Source organism: Aspergillus aculeatinus, assembly GCF_003184765.1.
Source record: "Aspergillus aculeatinus CBS 121060 unplaced genomic scaffold BO66scaffold_10, whole genome shotgun sequence".
NCBI lineage: Eukaryota > Fungi > Ascomycota > Eurotiomycetes > Eurotiales > Aspergillaceae > Aspergillus > Aspergillus aculeatinus.
The window spans coordinates 484796-502979 of NW_020291479.1; the positions used below are offsets into that span (position 1 = coordinate 484796).

The 18184-nt window shown below is 49.0% G+C and overlaps 4 protein-coding genes across 4 annotated transcripts; 1 reads left to right on the plus strand and 3 right to left on the minus strand.

The window, feature by feature from the left end:
- Positions 1–4802: 4802 nt before the first annotated feature.
- Positions 4803–7723, minus strand: rcoA (putative transcriptional repressor TupA/RocA). Its single transcript, XM_025642474.1, has 7 exons — positions 7458–7723; positions 7197–7278; positions 6798–7120; positions 6198–6727; positions 5516–5986; positions 5328–5460; positions 4803–5268 (listed from the first exon to the last, which is right to left on the minus strand). Exons 1-7 carry the CDS (start codon positions 7576–7578, stop codon positions 5189–5191), a joined length of 1740 nt encoding a protein of 579 aa, XP_025506574.1. The 5' UTR covers positions 7579–7723; the 3' UTR covers positions 4803–5188.
- A 1590-nt stretch (positions 7724–9313) lies between these two features.
- BO66DRAFT_317049 (sterol desaturase family protein) lies at positions 9314–10436 on the plus strand (the record flags this gene model as incomplete). The annotated part of the gene is made up of 2 exons (XM_025643539.1): positions 9314–9582; positions 9647–10436. 2 exons carry the CDS (start codon positions 9314–9316, stop codon positions 10434–10436), a joined length of 1059 nt encoding a protein of 352 aa, XP_025506575.1.
- An 845-nt stretch (positions 10437–11281) lies between these two features.
- Positions 11282–14658, minus strand: BO66DRAFT_389724 (NCBP1 family protein). The gene is made up of 7 exons (XM_025646849.1): positions 14461–14658; positions 14233–14324; positions 14046–14152; positions 13718–13985; positions 12716–13659; positions 12480–12661; positions 11282–12370 (listed from the first exon to the last, which is right to left on the minus strand). Exons 1-7 carry the CDS (start codon positions 14519–14521, stop codon positions 11490–11492), a joined length of 2535 nt encoding a protein of 844 aa, XP_025506576.1. The 5' UTR covers positions 14522–14658; the 3' UTR covers positions 11282–11489.
- A 1358-nt stretch (positions 14659–16016) lies between these two features.
- On the minus strand, positions 16017–18184 carry BO66DRAFT_19497 (GSK family serine/threonine-protein kinase). Its single transcript, XM_025642480.1, has 7 exons — positions 17725–18184; positions 17443–17615; positions 17300–17383; positions 16862–17210; positions 16614–16807; positions 16349–16553; positions 16017–16282 (listed from the first exon to the last, which is right to left on the minus strand). The coding sequence occupies exons 1-7, from the start codon at positions 17768–17770 to the stop codon at positions 16149–16151; spliced, it is 1185 nt and encodes a 394-aa protein (XP_025506577.1). The 5' UTR covers positions 17771–18184; the 3' UTR covers positions 16017–16148.

Consider the following 18184-nt stretch of genomic DNA (forward strand, 5'->3'; position numbering starts at 1 on the left):
CTAACATGAACTTATCTAATTCCTCTAATTCCTCCGTAACTTAGTGCCTCTCAGCTGTGCCCGTACCATGCTTCGGTTTGTCGCATTGTTTTCTCCTGTCCAGTTTGTCAGAATGTACAGTACTTGGATGTTGAAATAAATAGCTGTGCAGTATTAGAGTAAGTACTCCGTACATTGCATTAAACTGGTTCCATCATTGCGGTTCGAGTTTACCTGAGGTGATGTACATACATACATGTAGTTACAGTACCTACCTACCTGCTAAGATAATAGTGGAAGATCGAAGATGATTGCCCAGGGTACAAAATTGTAGGTAAGATCCAAGCCTTCGAAGGCTGATGAACATCTTTTCTGCTTCCATTATTATTTGCTCACCTTATTTAATTTTCATCTTTTCCACTCTACTTTCTGCTTACTCTAGCTTTTCTCTCACTTTCTCACCCATCTGCTTCTGTTGTTTTGGCCCCGTTCGCACCTCAGACATTACTGGGGCGAAAATTTGGTCCTTTTGAGGGCTGCATGGTGAACGCCGTGACTGACTAACTAGTTAGTATGTAAGTTACTGTACAGAGTACTCCGTAGTTACTCGTGGACACTTTGGCCCAATCGCGGAATGTGTGGTGACCTTCCGATCGGGCTGACTGACTATCACCCACCACATTGAAGGATACGGAGGTTTTATCCTTCTTGTTTTTATTTTTCATTTTTGGCTTTCCACTTTTTTTTCTCTTTCTTTTTTTTTCTTGCTAGCAGCGGTTAGTGTACACTGTATAGAGTTACAGGCACACGGCACATATTTAGTACGTATGACTATGTATGCAAAGTATGTATGAACATACTCATCATAGTGATACTCCGTGGTGTCGACCCTCCTCCGCACAAATAGGCGGTGCGGAATATGTAGCTTTTGACACAGGTTCATTTATGAGTAGTAGTAGTACCGGTAGTTAGTAGTAGCTTGGTTTAAGGTAATCATAGTCCTGTACCTGACTAGTAAGTTACTGCGTATTCCGTAGTATTAGAGACGACGGAGGACTATCCCAGGCTCCGAGCATGTTTGTTTTGAGACCGGAATAGCGAGGTATGACAGCCCTCGTTTATGAAGATAAGACATTGTCTCTTTTCACTCTCGACTGCCATGCTGCTTACCTAACAGTAGATCAAGTTTCTCGTATTGCAACTGCGCGGTTCTTGGAACAGCTAGGATACCCCAGTCATTTACGCAGGCCCCTACCTGGGCTATCGGGATCTATCTCGGCGAATGGGGGCTTGTTTAGAGCATGGATCCCTCGGGAGCTCGAAGGATCACGATCATCACCTGATTGATTGTATGTAGATCATGGCAGGGTGGCTCTAGTGCACGGATGCGGATAGAGAGGAGGAGGCGGCGATGTCAATTATGGGATTGAATTCTCGATGTCAAGAACGGGGTTGTCATCAGCATCAGACTCTGAGGTATGCCGACTCTACTTACTCGTATTAGCAGTAGAATGTTCGTAGTCTATAGTGAGCAAACCACTGACATCAAGCTGATGTGTTTCTTGCTGGGTGGAGTAGAAGAGAAATTAGACAGGAGATTCCGAGGACGGAGACCGCCCGCAGGCGATCAATTACTTACCTACGGAGTACCCATGGAGCACTCCGTAGACAGACCACGGAGTAAAGTACTGTACATGCATGGTCTACCTATCTAGTAAGTTACCTACCAATTTAGTATCTCGTACAGTATTGTACCTACTGCTCATTCAGCCTTCCTTCGGCCTTCGTGCAGCCTTCAAAGTTCAGGTCCATCAACCCCAGGCCCCAGGCCTTGTCATTTCCTCTTCCCCGTGCACTTGAGTTTTAGAGAGGGCTCATTCGCTGCTCCACTCCACCCACCACTATGCTTTAGCCTAAGCACGTAGACTAGTCGAGACACCGCAAGCAAAATTGAAATCAATTTATTTTATTCGTTATTGTGTAAAAATAAAACAAGAATTCGACAAAAAAAACATTTGGGCAAAATGAAAAAAACTTGCGACAGCCGCGACTGGCGACAAGGAATTGTCTGCCTGCCAATATCCTTCCCGCCCAAACCCCCTTCCCTTCGTCCATCCTCCCCTTCCATTATTGTCCGCCATGGACTTTTCTTGATCACTTCGTGGACACTGCGGGGAGGGTCTATCATTCTCGGTCACTCAAGGCTATCGTAGGTAAAGTTCCGTTGCCTTGGCTCCTCATGTCGAGTGACAGCTCGGGATATGGGACCTATAACTTGGAATGATGGACAGTAACTACAGAGTAGTCATCATGCTGCAACCAGTAAACCAATACCCGCCATAACTAGGTATATATTTATCCTCCTTTCCCCGAGTCAGGATAACAATAAGGTACTGAGTAACGATGCTCGTGCTTTAAAGGGCCCTGGTTAGAGTCCTAAGGGCGAATCTCACTGTTGGTGAAAGAAGGTGGGTGCTTGATCAAGTGGTGATAGTTAATTACTCTTACATGGCCTCTATGAGAAAAGGGGACGATCGATCTATTGGAATACATTAGCAATCTCGATTGAGTGTTGATTTAAAAAAAAAAGAAAAGAAAAGAAAAAAAAAGTAGTGACGGGCCGGGCCTTCTTTATCTTGGGATTGTCAAGTACGTATGTACATACAGTACTGTACTATTGACCCTTCCCTGTGCTGTGGAGTCCGGGTTGGGGGGATGAAAACGAGGCGCTCTTGGTCCTTCCATGCTGAAAGCTCCGTCTCAACACTGGAGCAAGCCTAGATGTACGGAGACTGTGCTCCATAGAGTTAGCGAACCATCAATCTGAAAAATAGGACGCTGGGTTGTCTCATCTCCGGTGGTCATTGAATTTCTGGCTAATATTACCGCTGGCGGCTGATCTGCGGTCTACATGAGTATGTAGACAGGCAAACAGGACAAGAAGACGCAATCTGGAGGCAAAAGAAGGACCATTCCCCTGGATATGTCACAAGGCAATGATACAATACATTCGACCCCGATCAACATCCTCTAAAATCATAAGCCAAGCAGCTTTTTTTTGCTCTTCATCCATTCTTCTTATTTGACCCTTCAACCCTATCTCCCTCTGTCTGTAGGAAGTTCGACTTGCAATTGACCTATTCATGCACGCTATACAGTAATCTCTAACTTCCTAGTTTTAGCCTCTAACCACTTACTTTACTTGTGGTCTCCAAGTAACCTGATATCAGGAGTAGTTCATGCACGATCTGCGTGGATGTACAATGCATTAGTATAATTGTAGCAACCAATATTTTCTCCATGTGCGTAGGACAATCAGCAAAGAGCAAAAGCCCTCAGCTGTTATCGCCGATATGCCAGGTCAGACACTTACAGTAGGGAGGGGTACCTACCTAGGTACCTACCTCCACCAGGCTACTACTAGGTACTACCTAGTAAGGTAGGTAGTAGTCATCACAAAGCCAGGCCGGGATGGAAATCAGCCGCCAATGGCTTCTCCAAACTGTTGCCGCCACCGAGACACGAGTTGATTGGCATCCCCTTCACGCCAGACTCTTTAGGAGCAGGTATCTACGGAGTACATCAGTTGATACCTAGTACTTTATGAATCCCGAGTCGATCATTCAACGCCCTTCATCTTCCTGTATATTTTTGGCAATCCCTCGTGAACGCCATAGAATCTCTCCATTTGTTTGTTCTAACTCCGCGACTAACGCTACTAACTACTAGGCCACTTGTGTGCTAACAATTTCAGCCATGAAATACTCGTATTAAGCCCATCGCCCCTCCCCAAATACCTTGTACAGTACAGTGTACAGTATAATATTTACAGTATATTGCTAATGCCACAGTCTGGATAGAGCATACCAACCCCATCGCAAAGTCGGGGCCAGCACTTTGTACTGGACGTACTGGAGATCTTCCGTCCCTACCGGACACACAGACTCGTATTGAATGTGCTTTGGAGGGAAAACTAGAATCGTACTTCGTAATTGACTTACTGAATATGTAGGTGCTGACTGTCCCTGCATTGGCCAAATTGCAATGGGCTCGACACCCCAGCTGGGTTGTCAACCGGCAGTTGTGGTGCGTGTTTTTTCAGGTAGCCAAGATACGGAACCTAGACGTCAGCGTGGTTTAGTGGTTTAGTTCAGCAATGTTTTAGCAGGGGTTTTGTGTCATCTCCATAAGCTGAATGCTTGATGGCAGCCCCATTTAGTGTTTAACTTCAGATCAACCGATCAACTCCCTATGGAACTGTGCTGACATACACCTGCAGATGAATCGTGGCTTGACACCAGTGCTCGATGCAATCTCAGAATCCCTCCAAGGGGGGGTCGGGGGTGCTTTGCCCCCTCCCAAAGAAAACGAAAGACATATCTGGTTTCCGAAAAAAAGGCTATAGATCCTGATCTTACTTTCAAATCCCGCACCCATGTGCTAGAACTCAAGCCATAAGACTAAGTTACATCTTCTTTTCCCTTTTGGTGGATATTCCTGCAGAGTGCGCACTGTTGCAGAAAGACAGACCATCAAGACATTAGGGTTTACAGCCTGCTTCGGGTTATAGCTACCGTCGATCAGTAGTAAAGTCCAGAGCATATACTAGACTATTGTGTATCTGATTCGCAAACGAGGTAGCTCCCTCGAAATCGCCTGTTATGGCCAGTTGTGCCACCCTCCCCAAGCTAAAATGTAGGTAGCATGAAGTCTACACATATATCATTCACGATTCACAGTGCTTTCATCATTAAGGCAATTAGCCTCTTTGGAAGACAAATTCATTACCGGAAATTCAGCGGGTGATTACTACCAACACAGCCCGTAGACTGATTTCGCTTTTGGTTGTTGGGCTGCGCTTTTAAAGGCCAAAGACCAGCCCTGTAGGATGGCCACTTACCCAACCGCGCGCGGGAGTCGGGAAAGGACGCGATCATCCTTCGGCAACGCAAACACCCTGAAGCAGAACGAAGCGAGCAGCAAGTTTCAAAGTCAAGGCAAGAACAGCAGTTACGAAGACAGAAGACATTTCACATTTGCGCCAAGGCTTTCCCAATTTCAGCCCAATTACCGTCCGGTGTACGTAGAGTATCTAGAAGAGAAAAGAAGTGGAAAGACCCGAATGATTAGCAACGCTCATGAAAGGTATAAAACAGGTGGGAAACAGTCCGTCTCATGATGCTGATCTTATGATCACGGGTACTGAAACTTACCTCCAGATTCTTGCCCGCATATCACCGCTGCCTGTAGCGAATAGATTGTTGGTGGGACTAGGAGCCACAGAAATGACTAGAAAAGGGGTCAGTTAGGAAGCACACCAAATAGCAAGGTTGCTCGGGAGAGCGTACCTGAGTTTTTATGACCTTGAAGCATCATCTGTGCGTTGCCAGTGATTGGATCCCAGAATTGGACGCCTCTATCCTTGGAGCCACTCATAACCCAGTGGCCATCAGGGGTCAAGCAGACACTAAGCACAAAATCCTGACCGTAAAGTTAGCTACTACAAAGCTGCGGTGATAGCAGAAAGACAAATTACCTTGTGACCCTCAAAGGTACGGACACATTTCCCTCCTTTGACTCCACTTCCTGGGTACGCGCCACGGGGAACATTGAGCTCCCAGAGCTTGATGGTTTTATCGAGACTGCCACTGACGAGGTCCCTACCGTTGGGTGCAAATGCGACCGAGTAGACACTATCCTTGTGGCCATCAGGGTTTTCCAGGCGCTCCACAAGGTAGCCGGTGGTCGTATCCCAGACCCGAACGCTCTTGTCGAGGGAACCCGCAGCGACGTAATGACCATCAGGTGACATGGCCACAGTGGTCACACCATCTTCAATGCTCAGGGTGTAAACTAACTTGCCGTCGAGAATGTCCCAAAGACGGACAGTCTTATCTCCACTGCCGGAAGCGATATAGCGGCCATTGCCCGCAAAGTCCAGAGAGTATATGTCCTGCTCGTGGCCACTGAAAACGTGCTTGATAGTCCGAGAACTGATGTCCCAAACCTGGAAAATATTAATTAGCTTCCGTAGTAGGTGGGTTTCGCCAATCGCCTTGTGTAGGCGAATCCGTAAACGTATAGCAAGTTTCGAACGGTTGGGCCAAGGGGAGAAAACAAAACTCATGCGCAGTAAACGAGGAGGATGAGTAGGGGTGGAAAGGCGATGCTGCCAGGCAAGCTTTCGCCTCCTAAGGATGATGCAGAGCTAGACGTACCCGAATCTGTTTGTCTTCCGCACCCGTAGCAAGATACTTGCCATCCGGGCTGAAGCAAACGCTGCGAATGTACAAATCGCCGTTCTTATCGACTGTTTCGTCTTGCAGAGTGGCGACAACCTGACCGCTAGTAACATCGTAAATCTGTGCCTGACGGTTACAGCCAGTGGCAAGGTATTTGCCATCTCGGCTAAACCTGACACAGCAGACGACGCTGTCGTGGACGAGATGATGGACAAGTTCGACATCTAGTACGCGCTGCACTTCCGGGTTGAACACAGCATACCAATCAGCGCCCTCCCGCTTCTGTGAAGCCGGTAGCTCGTCGGGGTTCCAGTTGGCAAGCATGTTCCCAGGGCGATCGCGGACCAATGACTGAGTAGGAGGGGTCGGCCGAGCCAGTTGCGGGGAGACGCGTGGGTCGGGATAAGCGAGCTGATGGGTCTGCTGGGGGGTAGCCGGGCCAGGAGGGGCGCGAGGCCGCTTACCAGGACCTGGGGAGGCAGCAGGTGGAGGAGGGGGTCCATAGCCTGGACAATGGTAAGGCACAGCCAAGTTAGTCACTAGGAGTTCTGTTTCCAACGCCAAGTCGCAACGTACCGTTCACAGCAGCACCAGGTTGATATCCTCCGAACGAGCTCTGCGGTGGTTGCGGCGCTCCTTGCTGAGCCGCGGCAGCAGGTTGTTGAAGAGTATGCTGGGGAGGCTGCTGATCCTGGGGAGGGGGAGGGGCAAGACCGGGGCCACTACCTCCTTGATTGGTCATGATACCGCCGAACAAGTTGCTCGGACCATGACCCAAGGCAGGCGGCGGCGCCTGGGAAGGGCCAGCGTGCTGGGCAGGGCCGGTGATATGCGATGAGACGGGTTGGACACCGCGAGACTCAAGCTCGTGTCGCAGCACTCGAATTTCCGCTTCATAGCTGCGAAGCAACAGGCATTAGCTTTCCTTGTGTCATGCGCACTTAAAGTAATCCCCGGATGTGATAGGTCACGCACTCGTTCTTCATCTTCACTTGCGTCTGCTCCAGCTGAAAGATTTTTTGCCGGATCATTTCCATTTCCTGCAGCTGTCCGGTTACTAGACATTCGATTAGCAAGCGGCACCTCGAGGAAGTGGCCCTATGTGAGTTGTTTTTCTAATTCCCTCCGATTTCCCCTCCAGTAGATCGTTATAACGCGATCGAGGAGGTAAGGGAGATAGTTGGTCGCAGAACCAATGCAGGGATCCACGTTAAAATAAAGAAAGGCCAGACGTACATTGGTGTTCAAACTCGCCAGTGCTTCTAGATTGGTTCTCAAATTCCTGACGGAGCTGGTCCAACAACTCTGTCAGGCGAGAGTTGGGAGCGGGAACCATCCCGCGATGAGTGTTATACATAGCGCACAGTTATGGTTCAGTGCTGTCGCGTGAAGAAGCCAGAGAAACAACTCTGACAGATCGACTTTCGGGGAGAAACACGAGGACTAAAGGCAAAGAAAACCCAGGTGAGAGAGCGAAGGGGAGAAGAAAGAGGGAGGATGCGGTGGGATGAGAGAAGCAAGAAAGTCGATTTGCTCCGCCTAACGGTTATATCTGTTGTTTGTTGTCTGTGATGGACTGACGAGGATAACAGGTTTTGGTGACAGGGCCACAGAGACTGAAAAAGGGTAATCAGTCAACGCAGCCACATTACAGCGCGCCCTGAAGGATTTGGCGCAGTAGTGAGCTTAAGTTGAGATCAAGGTTTCGATGATAAAGAAAAAGGGGATCAGCTCTGGAACCGATCGAGGTAGAGGTGAAGCTGAGGGAGAGGTGATTGAGGAGAAGAGATGTGGGACAAGGGAGGGGAGGGGGAAGTGTGATTGTGAATGAATTGAATATGATGTGATGGTGGGTTTGGGGGTGGGGGAGGGTGAAAGGGTAGGAAGTGGTGGATGAAATGAGGGAGCGGGTGGTTGAGTTTCTGAGGCTGAGGTAGGAGGAGGAGCCTGGAGGAGCCTGGAGGAGAAGGGTGTCGATTCAGCCCATGAGGTGACAGTTCGGTTTAGGCAAAGTACGGAACTCCGCTGGGATATCCCCGCTACCCAATCGCCACCCATGTTTGCCGCTCCAAGCGAGCGGCTGTAGCTCCGGACACAAACCAAGCGCTGCTGGCCAGTTGACCATTTCTTGGCCGGCTACGGAGCAGCAAGAACTGTTGTATCAATGGCTCAGTACTCGGTGGTCAACTGTTAAGAATTAGGTAATCTCTTATTGATCAGATCAGCTTTTTCATTCGGCTTGACGGGCAAGACTTGACGGATTATCAGTATCATTGATCTTGGTAACCTGTCTGAGTTGAGGAGGATTGCTCGCGGCTAGTGATACTACAGTAACTACCGTAGGTATATAGTCGCGCCAGTACTCAGCAGGCTTAACTCGCTTGATATTTATTAAAGAGTATCATCAGCATCCACTTGCATCTGGTTTACTTTTACTTTTTCTTTTTCTTTTTCTTTTTATTAGAAAGCCTAAGTTGGCTTGGTGCATACGTGAGTCTATTATAGAATTATAGATACATATATGTGCTCAATCCATGAACATACCTATATTAAATTTTGTGTATACTTGTAACTTATACTCCGTTCCCACTAGAGGCGAATAGCCAGCAACAAATTATCGATGACGAGCGGTTGGGTTTGTTCCGCTCTGGTGTGATCCCTCCGTCCTGAACAGACCATTAAGTTGATTGGCGTTCCTTGTATCGGATACTCCACCGGTGCCTGCATTATTTCTTCTAACTAGCTACGGAGTCTCCGTAGGTATTAACTTACTCTTCACGGCAAACTAAATTTACCCCTACTTTTGGCTCCTTACTACAGTACCTCTTCCTCCCTCTTTCATTTTCTAACTCTTCCTCATTCCCACTATCGTACTCCTCCTCCTCCTCCCCCTCATTCCCCCCCTCTCCTCTTTTTGTTCTCTCCCTTTCCTTTCATTTAAGGTCCCTGAAAACCATACTTCCTTCGTCTCTATCTTCTACTCGATTCCCCAGCGAAGGTCTTCTAATCCTTGTGGACGGTTGTTACTGTCGAGAGCCACCATCCCTCTCTGTCTCCGTTCACCATTCCCCTGTGGCGATCAGGACACAATTATGGATATCGCCCTCGAAATTTGGGACACCTTCATTGGTGATCGCCTCTACTCTTCTCTCCTCCCTCTGTCGCTCTCGTCCTCTGTCTCAATTCCAGGGGTTAATACGGCTGCCAATAGCACACTGTCTCTTTTTGGTGCATCCGAACCCTACGTCTATGAACCGGCCACGCAGCTGTTCTCTCTGGAGCCCAGCAAATACGCCTACCTGAGCGCTTGGCCGAGGAACAACATCTATCGTCAGTTTCTCAGCTTTTTTCTGATCGTCTGGTATGTGATGCGATCCCCACCTGTCGCGCATTCTCACTGCTAACTGAGACTGTCACGATATTAGGATCTTTGGTCTGATTGTCTACTTCATCTGTGCCACACTCTCGTACATCTTCATTTGGGACAAGACTACGGTTCGCCACCCCAAGTTTCTCAAGAATCAAATTCCCATGGAAATCGCGCAAACAATGCAATCGATGCCGGTCATGTCACTGTTGACGGCCCCCTTTTTAGTCGCTGAAGTCCGTGGCTACGCCAAACTCTACGATACATTTGATGAGGAGCCTTTCCCCTACTACAGCGTCCTGCAATTCCCACTGTTCATTGCCTTTACGGATCTTTGCATCTACTGGATTCACCGTGGCTTGCACCATCCCTTAATCTACAAGACACTACACAAGCCTCACCACAAGTGGATCATGCCCAGTCCCTTCGCATCCCACGCCTTTCACCCGCTTGATGGCTGGTCCCAAAGCGTCCCCTATCACGTCTTCCCCTTCATCTTTCCCCTCCAGAAACTTGCATACGTCTTCCTTTTCGGGTTCATCAATCTCTGGACTGTACTTATTCATGATGGTGAATACGTGGCCAACAGCCCAGTCGTCAACGGGGCCGCCTGCCACACAATGCATCATCTCTACTTCAACTATAACTACGGTCAGTTCACTACTCTGTGGGATCGTCTGGGTGGCAGCTACCGGAAGCCAAACGAGGAGCTCTTCCGCCGCGAGACCAAGAATGACCAGGAAGAATGGAAGCGGCAAACGAAAGAGATGGAGACCATTCTCCAGACGGTCGAAGGCGAGGATGATCGGAGCTACTTGGCCGACGGAGAGACCAAGAAAAGACTGTAATACAAGAATCATCTATGTGTCTCCAAGCTCGCCTATCACAATCAACACAGGGACCCCACATCAGCCTGTCGGTTTTAGATTTCGTCCTGGCTCTTCCAACTTTCCCCCTTGGGAATGATCCGATAAATGCGCAGCCAACGCTCATCGTTGGCCTCGAGAGCTCGAGAAGAAACAAACCCACCGTTGCCTCAAAACGTCCCGGGATCATGATTTGACGGCGTCGGATTCGAGTTTATGCGAAATTGATTCCACCCAACCGACTTCTGCTCCATGGCAGGGTGGCCTCACGAGTTCATGGTTCCTGCTTTCACAACACTTTTTTTGCTATCGCCATCACACTTCCTAATCACCACTGTACAACACACTTTCTGGTATGATGGTTGTCTTAATAATGCCTGTTCCGTACCTTACGTTCGTTGTCAAAGTGCTTCAATAAGCTGCGCTGGTGGCGCGACTTCGGAGTTACCCTCAACGCTCCAGTTAGGTATCCCTGCAGTTCTGCTTGTACATACATTTTATATATTTTTCCCCGACCCCAGAACTGGAAACAAATAGATCATTGGATCTTCGGACGCAATACAATCACGAGTCTAGAGCAGTCGAAACCTAAAATTGAATTGACGACGACAGCGACATTTTATGGGAAGACAGCATGGAAAGACTACATGATGCGAAGCATGGCTTTGGTGTTTCTTTCGCGGCTCGCTGACATCTGGAACTTCTTAGCCGAGCCCCTTTCGCCCTGTCCTTGTGGATTTTTTGAAATGAGCCTGCCTCTACACCACGTCACCGACGCCCAAGACATCAAGCTTCTATCTCTCATAGTTGGGGTGTTTTTCCTGGATATCTTCCAAAAGATTCGATCAGAGGGAATCCATACATGTCACTCTAAATTGCGCTGATTCGCTGGCTTGATTGATCTTACAACGACACATACTCACACATACGCACCTATGGATACAAAGCAAGAACCAAGCCCAATTTAGACAAATACAGACGGTCCCTATCATACCACAGAGAACTGGAAGTTGCCACTCGGACCTTGTAGACTTCTTATTTTCCACCGTCACCCTCAACAATATCCATATCTCCGTTCAACGGGGCATGCTCCGAAGCAGCGGCATCATCAGGGACCGGAGTAGGTGCTACCGTACCGACCGGAGCTGCTCCGACCAAGGCCTCGACAATGAAGGACTCCTCAACGCCAGCTTTGCGCCGGAATACCCTGAGCCATCGCTGACCCCAGCGCCGGATGATCTCATCTTCAGGTAAGGTACCACTTCCGTCCCCCCTTTCCATCAGTTCGTCATTACTGCCGCCAGCAACCGACACGATGGAGTCCTCAATTACCCGGAAAAGGGCCTGCATATCGGTCTTTTCGCGTTTCAGAGTCTCGTCCAGGACGCTCAATTGAGGCTCGTACAAACTAGGCTGAGTACGGGCAGCAACGATCTGTCGTAGGCGATTTGTGACCTTCCCAACGGTGGCGGATATCATCTCGAAGACGTGCGGTTTGGCGAGAACCGTACCTGCCTCGAGCTTGTCGACTAGGGCCCATTCGACAACTGACAGCGGTGTAAGGATAGTGTAATTCAGGAGTTTGTCGATAATATTTATACCGATGCCTGGCTGATCGACCCAGTAATCCATGACGGATGTGATAATTTGACGCCGAGCCCGAGGTGACTTAGGGCCGATGGCCAATAGTCGCTCCTTGTTACGCTCAATGCATGAGAGGAAATGAGATAGAGATTTGGATCCCACAAAGCAAATCGCCGTGACAAATGCGTCGGTGGATGGAATCAGCGGATCCTCGACCCCTAAAGACTTAGCTTGCTCTTCTATCGCATCGATAAAGGGTTGTATCTCCTCGTCGCTCGCTTTCTTTCGAACAAGCTGCATAATTTCCTTGCCTTCGTTCGAATACGGTGTAGCTGGACAGTGTGTCAATTCACTGGTCATGTAGATGAGACAAACCGGGAGATAGTAGAGCAGCGAGAGGGAAGAGAATAAAGGGTAAGATATGGGGCATGATAAACATACTGTCGGACATGTACTTGAAATCAGGAGTGTCTTTCTCCTTCCCCTCCGTAACCAATTCTTGATATGGGTCCGGTAAAGTTCCTCTGATGCGCTGAGCAAAACTTAATCTGATCTCCTTGTCGAGCGCTCCGGTTATGAAAGCCATTCGAGGGTGGACTGCAGGTAAATCCAGATCCTCGATCCTGATAACCAAGTTAGCTTACCAGCTGAAGCCAATGGAGTTTGCTCTATCTTACCATTCACTCCATTTCCAAGTGAAACCAAAATTACTCAAATGATGGGAGAACCAATCCAGAAATCGCTGACTGAGGTCAAGGTCGATGCTCTCAAGGCTGCGATATAGGAAACGAATAGCTCGGCCCAAACTTGGAGCGATGGCGGCCGGAGCAATCTTGCAGCACTCGGTAAGTACTGAGTGGTAGTAGATGAATTTGTGTTCTGGGCATGGCAGCTGGAATAATTGAGAGAATACTGCATCGACGGCAACGTCTTCCGGCTTCCATTGCGGGCGATCAGTGGGTAATTCACGCAAGCGATCAAAAGGCGTGGCCCGCTTGACGAAGGTATTTGGGGTGAAATAACAATCCACGTCAATTAGATACTTCGCAGTTGCAATTCGGTTGAAGTCCAGAATGTTGATAGTGTCAACGAGCGAGTCACGCAGCAGAGAGGAGGCAATATCCGATGTTGGAGGTACCGTCTCGATGTCTTGGTTCGCATAGACAGAGAGGTAGATCTCCGGAAAGATCGCTCTCGCTCCGTGGCCGACAGGACTTGGCATGACGACTTGCGGAAAAGCATGTTTTGCGCCGGGTGCCGTAGTGCTTGCAGATTCGGCTTCTTCCTCATCTTGAGCACCTTCGTCTTGGGCTTCTTTCTGAGCCTCGAGGGTTTCATAGATTCGTTTCCATGGGCGAGGAAGACATGCGAGCTCCCAAGACCGATTCGATTCGCCCTGTAACTGTTTCTGCATCAAGCTGATTACGCTCTCCGTGGCCGCCGGCTTGCCTTCGGTGAGACAGAATGGGTCCACAAGATCCACAAGAGCATGCGGAGTAGATGCGATGATGTCTGTCTTTTCAAGGAGGGCAGTAGCATGGGTCTCGAAGCGGGTCGCTGGGGATGCCATTACATATGGCAAGGTGAAGAGGATAATTTTGACGAGTTCCAAACCGAGCAACTGTCGCAGACAGTTAGCATCTACTCAGTACGAAGAAACGTGCTACCGGGCTACTCGCATCTTCAGAGGAGGCTGTTTGAAGGTCGACTGCGCGTGCAAAAATTTCCTCCAACAAGGGAAAGATACCATCTCCCTCGAGGATACCCTGAAGGCAACCGAGGAAGCGCAGGAGGAGCTTGACTTCACGCCACGCACCAGTATTAACGTATCCTTGCAGAGCTTCACCCGCCCTCGTCAGGAGTTCTGAGACGGGCTCTGGATTCAAGACATTTGCGGCAAGAACTGTTGCCGCAATGAAGGGGATCTTCAATGGCTGCTCAAGGACACTGTTTAGTGAGTGTTAGCTCCGGGCCAGGCTATACCCATTCACATAGGTAGTTGCATACAGGTCGATTGCAGTTTCAAGGTACACCCCTCTGATTTCATCATCACCGTAGTTCTCAGCCACAGTCTTCGCAATATGGATAGCGTCGTCCTCTGCTCTTCGGGCGGCCTGGAGAGAAGTGTAAAAGGTAAGCTCGAGGACTGGGGCTACTACACGGACGTGAGCCATGTCATTGCAGGAAATCGTACAGATTCGGCAATTGTGAGCAACTGCCTCCGAACTTTGACAAATAAAGGCTCCTCGTGTCTGCGCCGCTGGCGGCGGTCGTAGTCGTCATCATCTATACGTTCCATACACATTTGTAAGCAAGAATAGCAACTACCCAGGGTAAAGCAAAGGAAACAGATGACAGAACAGCACAGACTGAAGTAAAGCAGCCATGAATCTCATTCTAGTGAGCAAATGGTGCTACTAACCTCTATAGCGTCTCTTGCGACCACCCCTTGGGCCATGAGGTCGACGTTCGTAGTCAGCCATCGGGGAAAGTGCTAGGTCCTCAAGGGCTGCTCCGCACACGGAATTCAACCAAGCGAAGCAAAATAATAATTTGGTCTGCAGCTGACGCAGCAAGAGATACCGGGGTTATCGGCTTCTTGGTGGGGATTGTCGTCGGGGGTGGAAGCGCGTATGTTCTGAAGCAAAACAGTGCCGACCGATGATGCTCATCAATTCCGGGGCATGGGATCCTCCGACCCGCTGATTATATAACCGGCACATCTTTAACTGAACTTGAACTACTACCTTCTTCCGAACTCAGCTTAGCGATGCTAACTGACTCCCCTGTGTTATATACGTACTGTGCCTTTGCGAAAGGTTTCATCTCATAAGTGACACTGCAACCAAAAAGAAAGGGGGGGGGGGGCAAAGGGGCAAAAAGGCCGCAAGCTCTCTCTTACGAGAAAATTAGTAGAACTAACCAACGGCGCCTTTCCTACCAAGTCGACCCAAAGACATAGCGTCTTCTAAGCGATGGGATTGTGCAAAAACATCGAGATACGAAGGATTGTATGTGTAACATCATGCCAGAAGATACGCGCTAAGGCGTCAATACCTTGATTTAGCGATCACCCACATTGCCCAATGTGGAGCTCCAGGTATACTGTCTGGGAAGTCTAGTGGAGAATGGAAACATGAGTTGTGCAAGAGAAAGAGAAGTAAGCTTGTCTGCTTGCGGAGATCAGAGGCATTTTTATACCATACTAGCATGGTAGCTTCATCGTAAGCCAGTCAAGCAGCATGACCATCCTTTGTCAAGCGAACGATGATGGAGGAAAATCAGAAGTAGTAATAGGTTGATGATATAAGGGAAACAAGTGAGAACGAGGAAAAACCGGGCAACAGCAAAATGGAGGTTTCGACAATTCGAGTAACGAAGCAAAAGAGGAATGAAGCAAAAGAGACACAGATGAGGGCATCTAGAGCTGCAAGTCAAGGAGAAGACCTCCAATACCTATATTCAAGCACACTCACAGGCGCAGAGCAATGTGCATCCAAACAAAGAAAATCCTCATAATATCTGACGCATTTGTAGGATATACCTGTCCGCCTCTCTGAACAAGATTTGCGGCAACTTGTTGCAAGGACTCCTCGGATGGGAGATTCACAATCGACAGACTCAAATTCCGAACGGCAGACTCACGCAATAAGGGTATCACTTTTGTTTTCTTCCCACGAGCTGTCTCAGACAACTCGGTGACTCCAGGGTATGACAACTTCTCGAACCCTGCCTGTGAAACGGTCATCATCCCTGAGCCCCTCTTTGAAACTTTTCTGATCGTCGCCCAAGTCACACATCGTCTGTTCCCATTCGCTCTCTTTTTCTTTCTTTTCATTCTGATCATAACCCCCCCTTTTTTTGGTACAATTTTCCGCCCTTATGCTTGCGTTATGCCATTTCTCTCCGTCTCGCTCATTCAGAAGCCAGCTCCCGGATGCTCCAACCGATGGGTTAGTCCTACAAGACTGACAAACCTTACCCATGTATCACAAATCGCCCAATGCATGAAAGTGAGCCCATACGACATGATTTCAAAGACTTGCAGTCATGTGCAACGGGCCTTGCACTGTGGAAAGCGTGTTACCCATAAGCTTCACATGCACGGACTCAATCTAGGCGTGCGAGCATCTCTTCCTTAGATAGTGGTTTAAAATTGTTGATGTCCAATCCGCGGGCCTCAAGTGCAGGGCGCGCATGAGGAGGGACCAGCCGGATGTTCATTGCAGGTGCAATAGAGAGCTCTGTGGGTGCAGACATGCGTTAGCTTTTGAAACAAGCCAAACCCACCCAAAGTATAGGGAACGAACCATGTCTGGAGAAATCGAAAAGACTTGGAAGGTCCCTTGTTGACCCGCTTGGGTGTCGTGAATCGGGTAGTCGAGTGTTGGGGTCTCGGAGCTCGTCAAAAAATGGATGGCACATCGCTTCGATCGCTGACAGACGTTGGGTAGGGGTATATTCTAGCAGGGCGGAGATCAAATCAATGGCCTCATGGGGTGCCCTCCGAAAGACCTAATACTGAGTTAGACACCGATTGCTAGAAGAACGAAATGCCAACGGAATCTAGCCTACCTTGTTGAATGGGTGTGGCTTGATTTGGGGAAACTTATGTTCCATGTAATTGGGGTTCATGGTTCGTATCTGTTCTCGCGTCGGTGTCCCCAGAACTTTGATAATTTCAACCAATTGGTCGATTCCCGACTCTCCCGGGAAAAGCGGCTGTCCGAGCATCAACTCGGCCATGACACAACCAGTAGACCACACATCTAAGAACGATTAGCATCAAAGGGTAACGCTAGGGATATAGCGGCGATAGTTACCAATCTTTGTAGTGTAATTCGTCGCACCGAAAATTAATTCTGGGGCTCTGTAGTAACGAGAACAGATATAAGAGACGTTAGGCTCATTCTCGACAAGAATCTTCGCGGAACCGAAATCGCAGAGCTTCAAGATGCCAGTGCTCGGATCCAGGAGGAGATTTTGCGGTTTGATGTCACGATGGCAGATGCCCTGGGAATGGATATATGCCAGGGAGCGGAAGAGCTGGTAAATGTATAGCTTGACCTCCAGCATCGGCATTGTCGTCTTCAGCTTGTTGAAATAACGTGATGCCCGATAGACCGTCTCCGGTACGTATTCTAAGACAAGGTTGAGGTAGACTTCGTCCTTCTGCGGACCGGTCAGCATGGAGAGTAGTGCAAAAACACCTAAAATCTTGTCGCAATAGAATAGAGAAGTGGAGGTTAGGTGGTCCATACCCTTTCGCCATTGGAATAGTAAAATGCTTTAAGCTCGACAATATTGGGGTGGCGCACAATCCGCATGATTTGAAGCTCACGATTCTGGGAGTCTGTCAGCGACCTTGCACGCATCGTCAGGTAGTTCGCCCCGAGCCACGCACTTTGAAACGCTTGTCTTGGAGAACCCTCTTGATGGCAGCGTCCTCGCCGCTCGGCATCATCTTGGTCTGGAAAACGACACCAAATGATCCATTGCCGACAATTTTGCACTGTGAATAGGATATCTCCTTGGTTTCTCCAGTGAGTCCATCTTGGACTTTCTCGCGGACGACCTCTATGCAATGATGAGCGATGGGAAAATGGAGTCAGCCACCAGGTTCAGCGATCAAACAACCGACATTGAGGTTTTCCGAGAGGGAGACAGAAGGGGATTCGTGTCTTACCACCAATGCGCAAACTCGAAAACACCCCAGGCCGATTCTGTGACATCACGGATAGCTTGTGAAGACGACAATGAGCGGTAGCTAGAATGACGCTATTGAGAAAAGAGATGCTTGAGGGTCAACAGCGAATGGGTGCGCAGAGATACTGGAGCAAGATGTAGAAAATCCGTTCGAGGCAGGCTGGCGTCGGTGGAGCACAAGTTGAAGAGGGGTGCGCTGGATGGGCGGGCTATCCGAACGGTGGATGTTGAGTGGAGGTGCGCGTGAGATAAAAGGTTGAGAAGCGGGCGGGCGAATCGCAGAAGGGAAGGCTCCGGCGACCAAAGACCAATGATTTGAACAGGGCGCCAAGAAGTACAGTACACAGAGAAACCAGGAAGCAGTTAACGCCCGGAGAGAATAGGATTTCGAGCGAACTGCGGGCGGGCGAGGGCAGAGAACGAAAAGAGAGGGGAGGGGG